Source organism: Cebus imitator, unplaced genomic scaffold (genome assembly GCF_001604975.1).
Source record: "Cebus imitator isolate Cc_AM_T3 unplaced genomic scaffold, Cebus_imitator-1.0 Scaffold138, whole genome shotgun sequence".
In the NCBI taxonomy this organism is placed as follows: domain Eukaryota; kingdom Metazoa; phylum Chordata; class Mammalia; order Primates; family Cebidae; genus Cebus; species Cebus imitator.
This window is the reverse complement of record NW_016107453.1, coordinates 3,259,550-3,276,772: the sequence shown is the minus strand read 5'-3', so window position 1 is coordinate 3,276,772 and position 17,223 is coordinate 3,259,550. Positions and strand designations below refer to the sequence as shown.

The window sequence follows — 17,223 nt, the reverse complement described above, 5'->3', positions numbered from 1 at the left end:
GCCTCCCAAAGTGCTGGGATTACAGGCGTGAGCCACCACGCCCGGCTATTTGAAGGGTTTTTTATGTCTCTATCTCCTTCAGTTCTGCTCTGATCTTACTGCAAGCTTTTGAATTTTTTTGATCTTGCTCCTCTAGCCTCGGAGGCAGAGGTTGCAGTGAGACAAGATCGCACCATTGCACTACAGCATGGCGCCTGGTGACAGGGCGAGACTCTGTCTCAACAAAAAACAACAAAACTCTCTCTCAACTTTAGATTCGGTGTTAGGAAATCTGAACAGCATGTCACACTGTCTTGCAGGTGAGCCAACCAAGTCATAATGGTAGAAATGTTGGGAAAAACTGCCTTACTCCTTAGGTAAGATCTTCCAGAGACTCTGTTGCTAGGAATCTAGCCATTGCTGGAAGAAAGGGAGAAATGAAATAGAAATTCTATGTAATCAAAGCCTAATTCTTCCCTAGTAATAGAACTGACAGCTTTTATAAAGTGAAAAGGTTACATTTTCTGTCATGGAAAGAATGTATTATTAAAAATGGTTTTGTAGTTGTTTGTCACAAGTTTATAATTAAGTAGTTACATTTATTGGAAATAATTACTTCCCTTCATTTAACATCCCTTTATCCCAATACATATTCCCTCTTATGCCTGCAAAAAATGAACGTTGTCATAGTTAGCCTGACAGTAAGTTTTGAAAACAGTGCCTATGAATTTCACATCTTATTTTGTTTTCTTAGCTGGCAAGACTTCTTAGCAGTTACCTTTGTCTTTTGATTGACTTTAAAATGGAATATTTTCAATCATTAAATGTGATATCCCCAGCTTTTAGCTACTTCCACTATATTAGGTTAGGAAGTTTCTATTTGCTAATATTTTTAAGTCCTGAGTGGCTGATGAGTTTTATAAAATGCTTTTCCTACATATATTAAGATAGCAAGTGGTTCACCACTCCCGCTTCTCTATTATGGTGGATCACATAATTTTGAACCATCCTTGCATCCTGGCATAAAACCAAATGGTCATGATCAGTAGTATTACTAATAATATACTTGTGGATTTAGAATATTTTATTTTCAAATTTTGAATCTTCATTCACAAACTATGATAATCTTGTTCTGTATATTCATAAGTGAGATTAATTTTCAATTTTATAATTTTCTTTTTTGTCATTTTTTGAAATAAATATACATGTACTTCATGTCGTTATTGTTTTCTGCCTTTCCTCCTCTATTCCTTGGAAATGAACCACTAAGTCCAGCTCACACTCAAGTGCTAGAGAAGTAGACTTCACTTTTTGGACAGAGAAATGTCAAAGAATTTGTGGACATGCTTAAAACCCCCACAATGCAGGTAATGCATGTACAGATTATATGCTAAATAGAGTGTTCTTTCTAACTTAAGAAAGCTATGATGCCAAAATGAATTTGAAATTGATTTTGATGCCCATATAATTTATGATTTTACCCAAACTCTGATAATCAATCAAAATGGCTTTGTAGTAATCAACTCACACACACATTTCATACTAATGGAACTACAGAACAATTAAAACAGGCTGATATTAAAACAAAAAATATACTTCAGCAAAGTAACACATTATTTTTATCTTTGCTGCTTGTCATAAATTAGGTTTTAAATATACTTGAGGCTTCTTGAGCCTATGTTGTAATTGACTGTAAGTGTCCTGTCACAACATCTAACCTTTTCTAATGACTCCTAAGCTTTGGTTTTATTTTGTCTAAACTCAATGGAAAATTGTGAAAGAAAGAAAACACTCACCATGTATCAGGGGAAGGAGTCAGGGAGATACTAGTACTTAGCAAATTTTACAAAATAAGCAGTCTCATCTACTTCAAAAATTCATAATTACTCAAAGATGACTGTGCTCAAAGAGTGATTTATCACATGCTACTGCAAAAGGTACACTTACATATGGTGAAGAATGATTTTTCACTAAGATAATTATTCTAAAATTACTTTCTAACAATTCTATATCACATGAAAAGCAATTACTGTTGATGCATTTAATTAGCAGAATTTTGCAGGTACTTGATCCCAGTTTTATATCAATGTCAGATATGTCAAAAGAAATCAATTGTTTTCTCCCTTCCATACTCTATTCCTTAGAAATGGACCACTAAGTCCATCTCACACTCAAGTGTAAAATTTCCCTTTGGAAATTTTATTTTGAAGGTGAAACATCTGACAATATTATGCCCCATGTTAAAAGTTAAGTTAAAAAGCCCAATATTAAATAGCTATTTCTTATGGTTGTATTAATTATCTATTACTAATTTAGCAGATTAAAATAACAATAAACCTTTATTATCTGACACAGTGGGACAGAAATTTGGGAATTTGAGGATGGCTTATCTGGGTGGTTTTCTATTTGGATTTGCCACAAATGTAAGGTCAAGATATCAGCTGTATCTGATATCATGAGTCATCTGAAGGCTTGACTGGGGATGGAGGATCCACTTCTAAAATGGCTCATGCACATGGCTGTAAGTGGGAGACTATGGTCCCTCACCACAGGGCTGCTTGAGTGTCCTCCAAGACGTGGCATCTGGTTTCTGCCACAATGAGTGGTCTTAAGACAGTGAAGACACATGCAGCATGCAGTAAAGCCTTTTTTTTCTTCTTAAAGATATGGGGTCTTGCTATGTTGCACGGGCTGGAGTGCAGTGGCTAGTCACAGATGCAACTATTGCAGTTTCAAACTCCTGGTCTCAAGTAATCCTCTCACCCTAGCTTCTGGAGTAGTTAGGACTACAGGTGCACCCCCATGCCCAGCTTGTAATGCCTTTTATGACCTATTCTCAAAGTCTGAATCATCATTTGGGATTCTCTGTTACTCATAACTGTAGTATGGTAACTCCCACTCTGCACTGGTACCATGTCACATATGCCAGCCACTGCATCTTGAACCTTCTATTTGAGCATACTTCACTAATGATTACCTGCACCTTCAATGGAATAGGCCCACTAAGTGCTCAAGGACTGACTTGATCCATCAATACAGGTTATGCCTCCCTTCTGAGAATAGAAATTGACACCACCTGTTAATTCTCTGACTTTTGTATGAACTATTGTGGCGATATTCTCAGCTAGTGCCAAAGCAAGGGATCAAATGGCCTTTGGCTCAGGCACTCTTCTTTCTCAGGCCAATGTTTGTATCTGTGGGGCTAGGTCAGGGCTAGCCCAGGCACTGCCAATGTAAGCCTCTCCTTCTCCCTTACTCTGAGATGAGGGAGTAAGATTCAAATTTCTACAGCCATCACTACGCTTGTAAAGGGTTCAGGCCTCTTGTCATAAAGCCTCTATTCCCATGGTTATCAACCCTGGCTGCATTTTAGAGTCATGGGGGATGGAAAGGATACCAGTTCCCAGCCCTCACTCTGAGATTCTGATTCAGTGATATATGGTGGAGTTCCTGGCATCAACATATTTTGACATATAGTCAGGCAATTATAATGTGTAGCCAATGTTTAGGAGAACCATTGTTCTATTCTCTTCCTGATTAACTAGAACATGGGCTAGCAAACTTATCCTGTAAAGGGCCAGATAGTAAACATTTTAGACATTATGGACTGATATTCAACTCTGCCATTGTATGACAAAAGTGAATGAATGAGTGTGATTGTGGTCCAATACAATTTTATTTACAAAGACAGGTTGTGGTCTGGATTTGGCCTATCAGATGCAGTTTGCCTGCCTACAAAGTAGATCAACACAACATGAATAACATCTTGAAGCTACAATAGGTTAGGGCAGGGCCACCAAGCTGCAGGAGTCTCACTAATGTGTCCTGAGTTCTGGAAATGATAAATGGTTCGGTTTTCCTAATCTTCACCTGTTTGAAACTAGCTGCTTGGCATAGGCCTAGGTGTGGTGCCATTTATCTTTAAGAATAGACTGAACTAATAGGCCCTACCCTTCTGCCAGAATTCCCACCATTATCCTACCGTGGCAGGTTCATAACGGGGAAAGTGACCTTTGAGCTTGAAGACCTGGTCTCTGGGACTTGCCACACAGTTGTGATGGTCACCTAAAGGCCCTGTTCACATGTGATCCCTGTGCTCAGTCCTTTGTCTCTGAGCTCAGTCCATTGGAAAGCAATTCTCCATAAATCTCTTTGTGTTTCTCCGTGTCTTGAAAGTGAGGCACTAACTTCCTTTTGTTCTAGACTATATGTTAAAAATGTCTGCATAGTGAACATATTTCAAAGCAAAGAGAAGGCACATTTAAATCAAAAAACAGGCTGTCATGGTGGCTTATGCCTGTAATCCCAGCACTTTGGGAGGCCAAGGTGGGCAGATTACTTGAGGTCAGGAGTTTGAGACAGCCTGGCCAACTTGGCAAAACCCTGTCTCTACTAAATATACAAAAATTACTCGGGCATGGTGGTACATGCCTGTAATCCTAGCTACTCGGGAGACTGAGTCAGGAGAATTGCTTAAACCCAGGAGGTGAAGGCTGCAGTGAGCCAAGATCATGTCACTGCACTCCAGCCTGGGCAAGAGAGTGAGACTCCATCTCAAAAAAATAAATAGCTAAAGAGCATGCATTCTTCTCTACAATCTAATAAGCATTAGTTTCACATGGTGAAAATCCCATCTCTACTAAAAACACAAAAATTAGCTGGTTGTGGTGATGCATACCTGTGGTCCAAGCTATTCCAGAGGCTTGTGTGGTAGCACATTCCTATAATCATAGCTACTTGGGAGGCTTAGGCATGAGAATTGCTTGAAACCTGGCGGCAGAGTTTGCAGTGAGCCAAGACTGAGTCACTGCACTCCAGCCTGGGTGACAGAACAAGATGCTGTCTCAAAAAACCAAATGAAAATAAAGAAAATTGAGATGATTTGAGTAGAAATTAGTAGCCAGAATATATGAAGAATTAGTTCTTACAAATCAGCAAGTAAAAAGACAACAGAAATCTGATACAAAAATGCTTCAATGACAATAGAGCAGAAATATCTAAATGGCTAATAAACATGAAAATTTCAACCATATTATTCATTAGGAAAATATAAATCAATATTACATCTACTAGATTGGAAAAATCTAAGAAGTCTAACAGTCCCAAATATTGATGAAGATATGGTGCTACAGAAACTCATATACACTGCTGGCAAGTAAACTGGCACCTTTCTGGAGAACAATTTGGCATTATCAGGTAAAATGAAACGTAACTGTACTGTATGATTTAGAAATTCCACTTCTAGGTACTGATACTAGAGTACCAACAGACATGTACAGAGATGTTTATGGAAACATTATTCGTAATAGGGAAAACTGGAAACAAGCTAAACTTCATTGACCAAAGAATGAACAAATGAACAGTGGAATATAACAGTGAAAATGAGTGAATAACTCATGAACATGGAGAAACTACACAAAATTAAGCAGAAAACTCAATTTGGGACATTTATAAAAATATTTTTATAATCTATTAAAATTCCAAATGTGCCACCACCAAGGGCAAGTGAAAAATCATTGACTCCAGTAAGGCAGAACTAAAGGAAGTTCTGCAAGGGAAAATTGCAGGACACTGCACTGTCGAGAAACGTAAAGGACCTGAGATTTTACTCACAACCTGACCAATTAAGTCTGCCACAGCTTCACTGTTGGCAGAAAAAAACAAAGCGTTTGTGTCAGAGACAGGAGCTTTATTACTCAAAGTATTAATACAATAGTTAGCATGAGCAACAGCATGTTTCATCAGTTTCCCCTTGCCTCAAGTCTTATGGGGGCAACATGGATGGGCTGGGCTGGATTCAACCTCCTTGGCCTCCCACAGTATAGGGATTACACCACACCCAGCCTCAATTTTCTTTATGATGCTTTTGATGAACAAAACTCTTTACTGTAACTGGATTTATCAGTCTTTTAGGATCTGTGATTCTTTTTGATTTTATAGATACACTTTCCCATTCCATTGTCATAAAAATATTCTCCTATATTTTTTCCAGATTTAAAATTCAAGCTTTTTATTTATAACTTAATCCATTTTAGTGAACTTTTATATATGGTGTGAGGTAATAATCTAATTTTATTGTTTCCCTTTGAATATAATCACTTATACAGCACTATTCTATTTGTTCTGCAGTTCCATTTCATCATTCATACATTTCTATATATGTACATGTTTCTAGATGGACTTTTCATTCTGTTTCAGTTTATCTTTGAGTCAGTATAAAACCGTCTTAATTACTGTTGTTTAATAATAAGTATTTGGCATCTGAGTACTTCATGTTCCTATTATCTAGGAGTGTCTAGGCTGTTCTTGGTCATTTGTTCAGGTTTTATGAAAAACACTTTTGGGACTTTGACTGGAATTTTACTGTTAAGTATAGGAATAATTGGTATCTTTATAATGAGTCTTCCTAGTCATAAACATGAAGTAATTTTCCATTTACTTAGGTATTTAAAATGTCTTTTAGGCTGGGCATGGTGGCTCATGCCTGTAATCTCAGCACTTTGGGAGGCCGAGGCAGGTGGATCGTTTGAGCTCAGGAGTTCAAGACCAGCCTGGGCAACATGGAGAGACCCCCGTCTCTACTAAAAATACAAAAAATTATATGGTTGTGGTGGTGCACACCTGTGGTCCCAGCAACCCAAGAGGCTGAGGTGGGAGCACTGCCTAAGCTTGGGGGTTGGAGGTTGCAGTGAGCCAAGTTCTCACCACTGTACTCCAGCCTGGGTGACAGAGCAAGACCTTGTCTAAAAAAAAAAGTCTTTTAATCTAATTGCATGTTAGTCCTGTAGATGTTATGTTTATTCCATGATGCCTTATTGTTTATCATTTTTAGTGGTATTATTATTTTTTCCTACTTTGGGGGACTAATGTATAGAAATACAAATGATTTTTGAATATTTTTTTGATAGGCAACCACTTTCCTAAATGCTCTTATTATAAGCCAGTAGTTTTAAAATGTTTTCTTGGTAAATACTATCATCTGTATTGACAATTTTGTTCATATTTTCCTATTCTTTTCCCGTTCATTTTTCTTATTTTGCTGGCTAGGACTTCCAGTGAAAATGTTGAATAGGAGTGGTGATAGGTGGCAATTTTCTCTTGTTTTTGATTTTCACAGGGAATGCTTCCAGTATTTCTACTTTCAGATTTGCCAGTTTTTTGTATACAGACCATATTGGGTTAAGAAAGCTCTTTCTCTTCCAGTTTGCCAGGTATATTGAATTTCAACAAATGTGTATCCACATCTGTTGAGGTGATAATGTGTTATTTTACTCCTTTTAACCTATTAGAATGATAAATGGAATTTATAGATTTTTCTATTAATCCATGGTTACATTCCTGGGATAAACTCAACTTGCTCATAGTGTGTCATCTGTTTTATATATACTGCTAGATTTAGTTTGTTGAAGTTTTATTCTTTTTTTCCTCTATGTGAATGTGATTGGCCCCTCAGTTTCCTTTCTTATACAACCCTTATCTGGTTTTGTTGTTAAGGTTTTACTTGTCTAATACAATTATTTAGGGGAAAGAATTACAAGAATTTCTTCTTCTTCTTGGGGATGCAGTTTAACTATATTGGAATCATCTGACTGAGTCCTGGCCACTGGAATTTGAAGTAACTTATGCTACTTCTAGGACTGACTCAAAAATCTCTCATGCAACATCTTAACTTAGAGATTACAGGCTGAATGTGATGGTGGCACAAAACAGAAGGATCCTGAGTGTCTGAATAACTAAACGGAATAGAACACTTTCTATCCCCTGGACAAAGCACATTAAGATTATAAAATGCATAAGCAATAAACTTTTTTTGTGTCACTAATAGGGAACTTGGTACACCAGTTGAACCTCTGTGCATGAGAATAACATAGACTGTAAGATCATGCCCAGTTCACATAAATTTAAAATAATAAGATGCACACCCAAGAAGCCCTCTGCCCCAACTTCAGAACTGGGACATTGCAGTCCCTTTGTGGTGTTTAGCTGGGTGCCTGGTTCTCCTCTAGCCTTTCTCCCAGCCATCTTTACCTCCTCTAATCCCACTGGTTAGCACTAGCCTGAAGTTTTTGTTTATCATTATGTTGCCTTTTTGTTTGTTTGCTTTGTTTTTTCTCTTACTTTTAAATATTTTTTATAACAGTTTTAGTTTTACAGGAAAACTGGTAAGAAAGTACAGAGAGTTTTATTGTAGACTCATGTTAAAAAACAGAGTTTGCACAAACTACAAACACATGCACAGTTTCCCCCAATTGTTTGCATCTTGCATTAGTGTGGTATATCTGTTACAATTGATAAACCAGTATCAATTGTAACAGATGTACCACACTAATGCAAGATGCAAATAATTGATACTGGTTTATCAGTTGTAACAGATGTACCACACTAATGCAAGATGCAAATAATGTATCATGATAATTATTACTAAAGTTCACAGTTTATATTGGGTTCACTCTCTGTTCGGTAATTTTTAAAATGTCATTTGATTTTTTTTGAGACAGAGTCTTGCTCTTGTTGCCCAGGCTGGACTGCAATGGCGCTGATCTCAGCTCATTGCAATCTGCCTCTCCTGCTCAAGTGATTCTCCTGCCTCAGTCTCCCAGGTAGCTGGGATTATAGGTGCATGCCATTATGCCCTGCTAATTTTTGTATTTTCAGTAGAGATGGGGTTTCATCATGTTGGCCAGGCTGGTCTCAAGCTCCTGACCTCAGGCTATCTGCCTGCCTCGGCCTCCTAAAGTGCTGGGATTACAGGCGTGAGTCATTTCGCCTGGCCTAAAATGTCATTATTTCTTCTTTGACATATGAGTTGTTCAGAAGCCTGTTTTAAATTTTGTAAATGTATGGGGAGTTTTAATTTTATTTTTATCAATTTATAACCTAAATACTTTATAGTCAGAGAAGACTAGCTATATCATACTGATTTTTTGAATTTTATAGGGGCTTACTTTGGTGTAGTATGTAATTATGTTTGTAAACATCCCATGAGTGCTTGAAAAAGAATACATATTCCCTGATTGTTAGTTTCAGAGTTCTATATTAGTTATGATATCAAACTCACTGCTATTGTTCAAATCTTCTGTTGTCTTTTTGGTCTCCTTGATGTAGTAGTAATTGAGACAGACTATTTAAAATCTTCCTGTATGATCAATTTGCAAATTCTTGTATTTCTCTTTGAAGCAATTTTACAAGTTGTATTAAAGTTTAGAATTGTATCTACTTGTTGAAGTATAAATGTTTATCATTCTTTACTGTATTAGTCTGTTGTTGCATTGCTATAAAGAATTACCTGAGACTGGGTAATTTATAAAGAAAGAGGTTTAATTGGCTCACAGTTCCACAGGTTGTATGGGAAGCATGGCTGGGCAGGCCTCAGGTAACTTAGAATCATGGCAGAAGGCAAGGAAGGAGGCAGGAGTAGGAGGAAGAGAGTGCAGAGGGAGGAGTTACACACCTTTAAACAACCAGATCTTGTAAGAATGCACTATCACAAGAACGGCAAGGAGGAAGTCCACCCCCATCCAATCACCTCTCAACAGGCCCCTTCTCCAACACTAGGGGATTAAAATTCAACATGAGATCTGGGTGGGGACACAAATCCAAACCATGTGTATTCTTAATCATGCTTTTAATTTTGTACTCAGCGTATTAATTTCTGAGAGCTACTGTATCAGAGCCAACAACTGGGTGGCTTAAAACAAATGCATTCTCTCACAGTTCTTGAGGCTAGGTATCTGAAATAAAGGTGTGGGCTGGACCATGCTCCCTCTGAAGGCTTGAAGAAAGAATCCTCACTTGCTCTTCTGGCTTCTAGTAGTTGCTAGAAACCCTTGGCTTTCCTTCACTTGTTGACTCATCACTTCAACCTCTGCCTCTGTCTTCATATGGCATCCTCCCTATGTCTCTGTTATTGTGTTCAGATTTTCCTGTTCTTATAAGGACACAAGTGATATTGGATTTAGGGCCTACCCTAATCCAGGATGACCTTGTTTTAACTTGATTACATCTCAAAAGTCCCTAATTCCAAATAAGATTATATTCACAGGTTTCAGCTGGACATAAATTTTGTTGGGGGGATACTACTCAATCCAGTACAATCAACTATTAATGTAGCTGATGCAGGATATTTTGCTCCTTAGTTCAGTTAAATTTGAGTTCTTGTCACCCAGTGAGGAAAAATTAGACATGCGTACACACTGAAAGACGAGGAGGGCAGAATTTATTAAGTGAAAATTTCTACTTGGTAGTTCAGTTTCTACTTGATAGTCAGGAACAGTCACCCAGCCAGCATTGTAACTCCTTTGTCTATTGAGTTAGAGGCATGAGAAGCCCAAAGTGGCTGAGGAGCAGTCTTAAACTTTCAGTTCAATTAAATCATTATTGAGTCATTTGGTGTAAAACATTCCACCCTATGTAAGCTCTCCACAAAAAGAGGGGTCCTTCATGCAGGTTTTCCACCTCACAAATTGAATGCCAGGCCTCCCACAGTGCTGAAGAGGTGTGGCTTCTTCCTTGCATAAGGCACAAATTCCTTGTGGCTCCACCCCATTCTTCCAGCACATGTGCAGGTGCTTAGTCTAAGCCAGTCCACATTGATTTATTTCCCTTATTGCACATGTGTTGAGAAACAGAATTTTCCACATTGGGCATATTTAGGCAAGCCACCTGTGCACAATGACCTGGGCAAGTTGGAGGTTCTCTGGGGACTCTTCCCTATTTGACTAGGAATGTGGCTGTCTCTTTCATAGCTATCCATTTTATAGATTGGTCTAATATATATTTTACCAGTACTGTAAGAAAGTGGCTTACATGATTATGGAGGCTAAGTGGTCCCATGATCTGTTATCTATTAGCTGGAGACCCAGGAAGTCCTGTGGTATAATTCAGTCTGAGTCCAAAGGCGTGAGGACGAGGGGAGCCAATGATGTAAATCCATCTGAGGGCAGGAGGTGAGATGTCACAGCTCAAACAGTGAGGCAGGAAGAAAAAAAAGGGTGAATTCTTCCTTCCTCTGCTTTTTATTCTATTTAGACCCTCAACAAACTGGATGATGCCCACCCACCTTGGGGATGGCAGTCTCCTTTACTGAGTCCCCCAATTCAAATGCGAATCTTCTTTGTAAACACACTCAAGACACTCCAGAATAATGTTTAAACAGATATCTGGCACCTTGTGGCCTATTCAAGTTGACATATAAAATTAACCATCACAAGTCTGCCCTTGTCAATTTGGCACCCATACACATCTCCTTATACCATACTTAATTGCCCCATAAAGATAATAACAAGGTCATAATTCCATCTAACGTGATTAACAATCCAGCATTCTACCCAAAACACACTAACCCATTTCCCAGAAGAGGAGGTAAAGTCTTCGTGTGATGTTTACTCTCTCTTTGATATCCCATAACTTAAATACTATGATATAAAATTAATCAAGGTTGGGCATTGGAGCCAATTTAAAAAATTAACAATATTTAAACACTATGATATAAAATCAATGCATCTTATGTTACAGAATAAGGAAATGAGAAGAAAAAAAACAAAGCTACACACACAAAATGTCACAGCAAAATATGGAGGACATACTTTTGACAATCACAATCTGTTTCTGTGACTGGTTATATGATCAAAGCTGGTATTTCTTCCACCACTTATTCTGTATTCTCTTTGCCTTCGGCAAGCACCTCATCTGGTCATGGTACTTACCTGGTGGTGACCCAAACCTTGATTTCTGAAAGGCCTGGGTCATTAGTAGTTCTGTCTGGATTAGGCTGTAGTTTTCCACTGACCTTAATCACAGGGCATGGTAACACTAAGAGATGTCCTAAGGAATCTCGTGTATTCCTGACATACCTTTCCTTGCCACCACTGGGGCGGCAGTCCAGTTTCTACCCGGTAATCAGGAACAATCACCCAGCCAGTACTATAACTCTTTTGTCTATTGAGTTAGAGATATTAAGAAGCCCAAAGTGGCTGAGGAGCAGTCTTAAACTTCCAATTCAATTAAATCATTATTGTGTCTCCTGGTGGAAAACATTCCACCCTATGTAAGACCTCTAGGCCAGCAGAGCATGTCATAGGAACAGGAAGCAAAAATTTTGCTAGTGGGTCAGTAAGACTAATGGTGTTCCTTGAAAATAGAATGGTTTCCCTTCTATTTTGACCCCTTGATTCCTGAACCTGTGAATCCCGGTCATAAGAGAAATGCATCATATACTGGATGCTGATTCAGAGCATAGACAGCCTTCTAGAGAACCTTGTCCCAGCCCTACAAGGCACTGCTATATAGCTGGTGCCAGTACTGTCTTCAAAATGCCATTCCACTGCTCTATGTAGCCAGTTGATTCAGGATAGTAGGGAACATGGTAAGACCAATTAATTCCACGAGCATGGGCCCATTGCCACACTTTTGCTGCAAAGTGAGTTCCTTGCAATGCTGTGTGGAATACCGTGGTCTTAGATGAAGCATTCTATAAGTCCATGGATGGTAGTTTTGGAAGCATCGCATGAAGGGAAAGCGAATCTGTATCCAGATAAGTTCTATTTCAGTAAGGACAAAATTATCCCTTAAACAATAGAAGTGGATCAGTGTAATTAACCTGCCACCAGGCAGCTGACTGATGACTCTGGGTAATGGTGTCACATCAAGGGCTCAGTGTTGGTCTTTTGCTGGCACACTGGGCACTCAGAGGTAGCCTTGGCCAGGTCAGCCTTGTGAACAGAAGTCTATGTTGCTGAGCCCATGCATAACCTCTATCCTCGTCACCATGGCTACTTTGTTCATGAGACAATTGGGTGACGGGTGCCTGGAGAAAGAGGCCTGCTGGTATCCACAGAATAGGTCATCTTGTCTACTTCATTAAAATCCCTCTTTGCTAACCCTTTGGTGAGCATTCACATGGGGCACAAATACCTTCACCCTTTTTGCCCATACAGTGTCTATCCACATACCTCATCCCCAAATTTGTCACCAATTTTTCAGTTATGTTCAACTCCCTGACCATCCAACAAAACTATTGGCCACGGCCCATGAACTGGCATATAACTGAATATCTGGCCATCTTTCCTTGTAAGCAAAGTCAACAACCAGGGGGACTTCTCAAAGTTCTGTCCACTGGGAGGATTTCCCTTCATCACTGTCCTTAAAGATGGCCCAGAGATGAGCTGTGGTGCTGCAGCTGTCCACTTTTGGGTGGTGCCTACATATCATATAGAACCCTCTGTAAACTAGGCCGAAGTCTTCTCTTTCTCTGTCAGCTGATCATAGGGAAGTCCCCATGAAGCACAGATGCAGGCTGAAAGAGAATGTTCCGCAGGGAGCCTAAGTGGGGACTATGGAAATTTGGGCTACTTCTTCATGTAACTTACTTGTGCCTTCAGGGCCTGCTCAGGCCCAATCTAATGATGGAGTGTTGCTGTGCATATCCAACTTTGTGTGTTGGTGGGCCGGATAACATCCAGTTCATGATGGGCAGCTCAGGTTGCATGGCAACTTGGTGACTCATAAAGTATCAGTCTCTACTAAGGCCTAATAGCGGGCCAAGAGCTGTTTCTCAAAAAGAGACTACTTATTTGTGGCTAATAGCATGGCTTTGCTCTAAAATCCTAAACCATGATTCACCTATAGAAACTAACCAGAAGCTTCAGACAGCATCCCTATCTGCCACTGCCACTTAAACACCACTGGATCTGCTGGATCATATGGTCCAAGTGGCAGAGGAGCTTGCACAGCAGCCTGGACCTGTTGCAGAGAATTTTCTTGTTTTGGGCCCTACTCAAAACTAGCAGCATTTTCAGTCATTTGGTAAATGGGCTGGACTAACCTAACGAAATTGGAAAATGATGCCTCTAAAACCAAAACAGGCCCACGAAGTATTGTGCCTCTTTTTTAGCTGTAGGAGCAGCAAGATGCAACTATTTATCCTTACCATAGAGGAAATATCTCAACATGCTCCGTGTCACTGGATCCCTACCAATTTCACTAAGCTAGAGGGTCCCTGAATTTTAGTCATTTATTTCCTACCCTCTGATGCCAATGTCTTTCTCCTATGTCTAGTGTAGTTTCTTGCTCACTAGGTCCAATCAGCATAATGTCATCAATATAACAAATCAGTGTAATATTTTGTGGAAGGGAAAGGCAATCGAGATCCCCATGAACTAAATTATGATGCAGAGTTGGAGAACTGACATATGCTGGAGATACGACAATTAAGGTGTATTGCTAGCCCTGCCTTCTGAAAGCAAACTGCCTTTATCAACTGGTATGAAAAAAAAAAAGACACTTGCCAGGTCAATTCCCTTGCCTACTAAATAATGCTAAAATAAATATTTCATACATAACTCATATTTAAAATGCAAATTATAAAAATACATATTTAATTGTACATGTGCAAATAATTCTATAGAGAGTGAAAGGGAATGTTTCACCTTTGTACCTTGTTTTAATGAGAAGTTTCTGGAAAAATTCCTTGTTAACTAATGAATGACATCAGTTTCAAAATATGCTAAATGCATTCAGTTTCCAGTGGCTCTGGGCACACATTGTATGCTAGGACCTGGTGAACTTGAGGACTGAAAGAATTTCTTGGCCTGCTTGTCTGGAAAGTGCAGTGGTTCCTTGTAGACCTTTTGTCTTCATTATTTTCAAAATTTCTTCTAAAAAATCAAAAGGTAAAATCCATTAAGTCATTTGCTAGTGTGCATGATCACTAAGCAATTTAATAAGATGATAAACACAAATGATTTATAAGTTGTATTCATCTGACAAAACAACGTATATCAAATAAATGTCTATTAAAGCTAACATGGTCTTCAGCTAGATGGGAGCACTTTGTATTTTAAAAGTGTTGCTGGTAATTGTGATCAGAATGAATGGTTTGCTTTGCAGTCATAGCCTACTTTAGGCCCAGCGGAAACATTAATTGTCCTTTTTGTTATAGCAAGTGATCAGTTTTTTTAGTTGCTTGGCTTCAATCTCTGCCCTATATCTTTCTCTTTGGATGACAAAAGCCAATGAAAGTGTGGAAAAACTGAACAGGGACATTGCACAATGAGAGCGAAAGTAGTAGCTTATTTCTTTCTTCCTTTTATAAATAAATAAAACTAAGAAGACTGAACTAAGAAAATGAAGAAAGAAAGAAGGAAAGAAAAGAAAGAAAGAAAGAGGAAGGGAGGGAGGGAGGGAGAAAAGGAAGGAAGGAAAGAAAAAGAAAGAAATGCAAGCAAGAGAAAACCAGCAATCGTGATTTGAAAGGCTGAGGATTTCTAGTATAAGCTAAAAATCAAACTTGAGGTGTACAGAAAAGTAAGAAAAATTATGGTAAATTTAGTTATAAAGCAATATGAAAACAAAGATATAAAAATCTATACAATAAAATAGCTTTCATGATAAACCTCCAGATGAACTAAAGAGTACAGCACATTGTCAAGGGCATTAAGACTAGAAGTTAGAGAGAAAATTCATAATACTGAGAGTGAGGTATTTGAAGAAAAAATTAGAGATTTTTGTACTTTAACATTTGGTTATAAATGGGGAAAGGAGAAGACAATACCTTTTAAAATCAGAAAAATTTACTTCTAACAACCTCTTTTTTTCTCTTTCAACATGAATTTATGTCTGTATTGGCTATTGTCAGTGATTAACTGTTTTAAGTGATTCATTAACATGCCATGTTATCTTATAAATTGTAGTATTTTACATTAATAACTTTTGATTTCAGCAACATAAATACTTAAACAATAAACTGGTCTGTATTACCTGGGTTGTTTTCTTTAATGGTAACTAAATAGAATAATCCTCTTGGTGAAAGGAGATCTGAAACCAGGGGAAAAAACCTGTCCATGACTTCCCGACCATTTCTGCCACCAGCCCAAGCTGCCTCTATTCCGTGACTTCCTACCTGTGAACAATTAGAAAGAATGTTTTCTTTTAACTCAAGTTTGATTTAGATCACAAACTGAATCTTTTTGACAAGTAATATCACCAAACAAGTATATATTTTGCATTTTACTGCCGATGAAAGAGCAGTAAAGTTGAATCTAAGTTTCATCATTTTCTAGTGTGTAACCATGGATAAATTAGTAATCTTGTTTGTGAATTACTTTCCTCCTTTAGCTGTAAAATTAGAAAATAAAATAGTTCCATATGTACAATCAGAAAAATAATAAAAAATACTTTTATCCACTGTTAGGAATAAATGAAGAAGTATATTTAAAGTTTTGAGAACATGGCCCTGTATCTATCAAGGGCTTAATAATAGTTATTACTGTTAATACAATGCTTAAATTGAGAGATTTGGGTAGCTTTGATATTTAATATAGAAAGAAGCTAGAAGGAGGAGCTTGTATTATAAGAGACCTACTGTACAGAAACAAAGTTTCAAAGTGTCCCAATGCATTTGGTCCTCTTGTAGATTAAAGTGTGAAACACATAGACCTTTTCTAAGGAACCCATTTATTATACATTATATAAAGGCATACTGAAGCATGTTTCCTCTAACATCTAATTACATTTTAGAAACAAAATCCATGAGAGTTTATACAGTATTTAGATCCTTATCATTGTATGTTTGCTTTCTCACTTTCTCTGTCTCTCTTTCTTTTTTCTGTCTGTCTGTCTCGCTCTGTCACCTAGACTGGAATGCAGAATGCAGTGATATGATCATGGCTCACTGCAGCTTCCACCTCCTGGACTCAAGTGATCCCACTTCAGCTTCCCAAGTATCTAGGACTACAAGTACAAGCCACCATGCCTGGCTAATTTTTAATTTTTTTTTTGTAGAAATGGGGACTCTCACGATGTTGCCCAGGCTGGATGTCAGCCCTTTGTCAGATGGGTATACTGCAAAAATTTTTTCCCATTCTGTTGGTTGCCGATTTGCTCTAATGACTGTTTCTTTTGCTGTGCAGAAGCTGTGGAGTTTGATTAGGTCCCATTTGTCTATTTTGGCTTTTGTTGTCAATGCTTTCAGAGTTTTGGTTATGAAGTCCTTGCCTACACCTATGTCCTGAATGGTTTTGCCTAGATTTTCTTCTAGGGTTTTTATGGTGTTAGGTCTTATATTTAGGGTTAATATTGTTATGTGCGAATTTGATACTGCCATTTTGGTGCTAGCTGGGTGTTTTGCCCATTAGTTGATGCAGATTCATCATTGTGTTGATTCTCTTTACCTTTTGGCATGTTGTTGGAGTGGCTGGTACTGGTTGTTCCTTTATATGTGTAGAGCCTCTTTCAGGAGCTCTTGTA

At 38.3% G+C, this 17,223-nt stretch overlaps 1 protein-coding gene across 2 annotated transcripts in view; it reads right to left on the bottom strand.

Moving 5' to 3' along the window:
• Window positions 1-10,178: 10,178 nt before the first annotated feature.
• The window catches only part of N6AMT1 (N-6 adenine-specific DNA methyltransferase 1), a 17,608-nt gene continuing 10,563 nt past the window's right edge, over window positions 10,179-17,223 (bottom strand). For both annotated transcript variants that reach the window (XM_017541916.2, XM_017541914.2), the window contains 2 exons: window positions 15,736-15,877; window positions 10,179-14,633 (listed from right to left, as the gene is read on the bottom strand). In XM_017541916.2, the coding sequence (XP_017397405.1) occupies window positions 14,527-14,633; window positions 15,736-15,877 (249 nt within the window). In that variant the 3' untranslated portion in view covers window positions 10,179-14,526. The remainder of the gene's footprint in view (window positions 14,634-15,735; window positions 15,878-17,223) is intronic.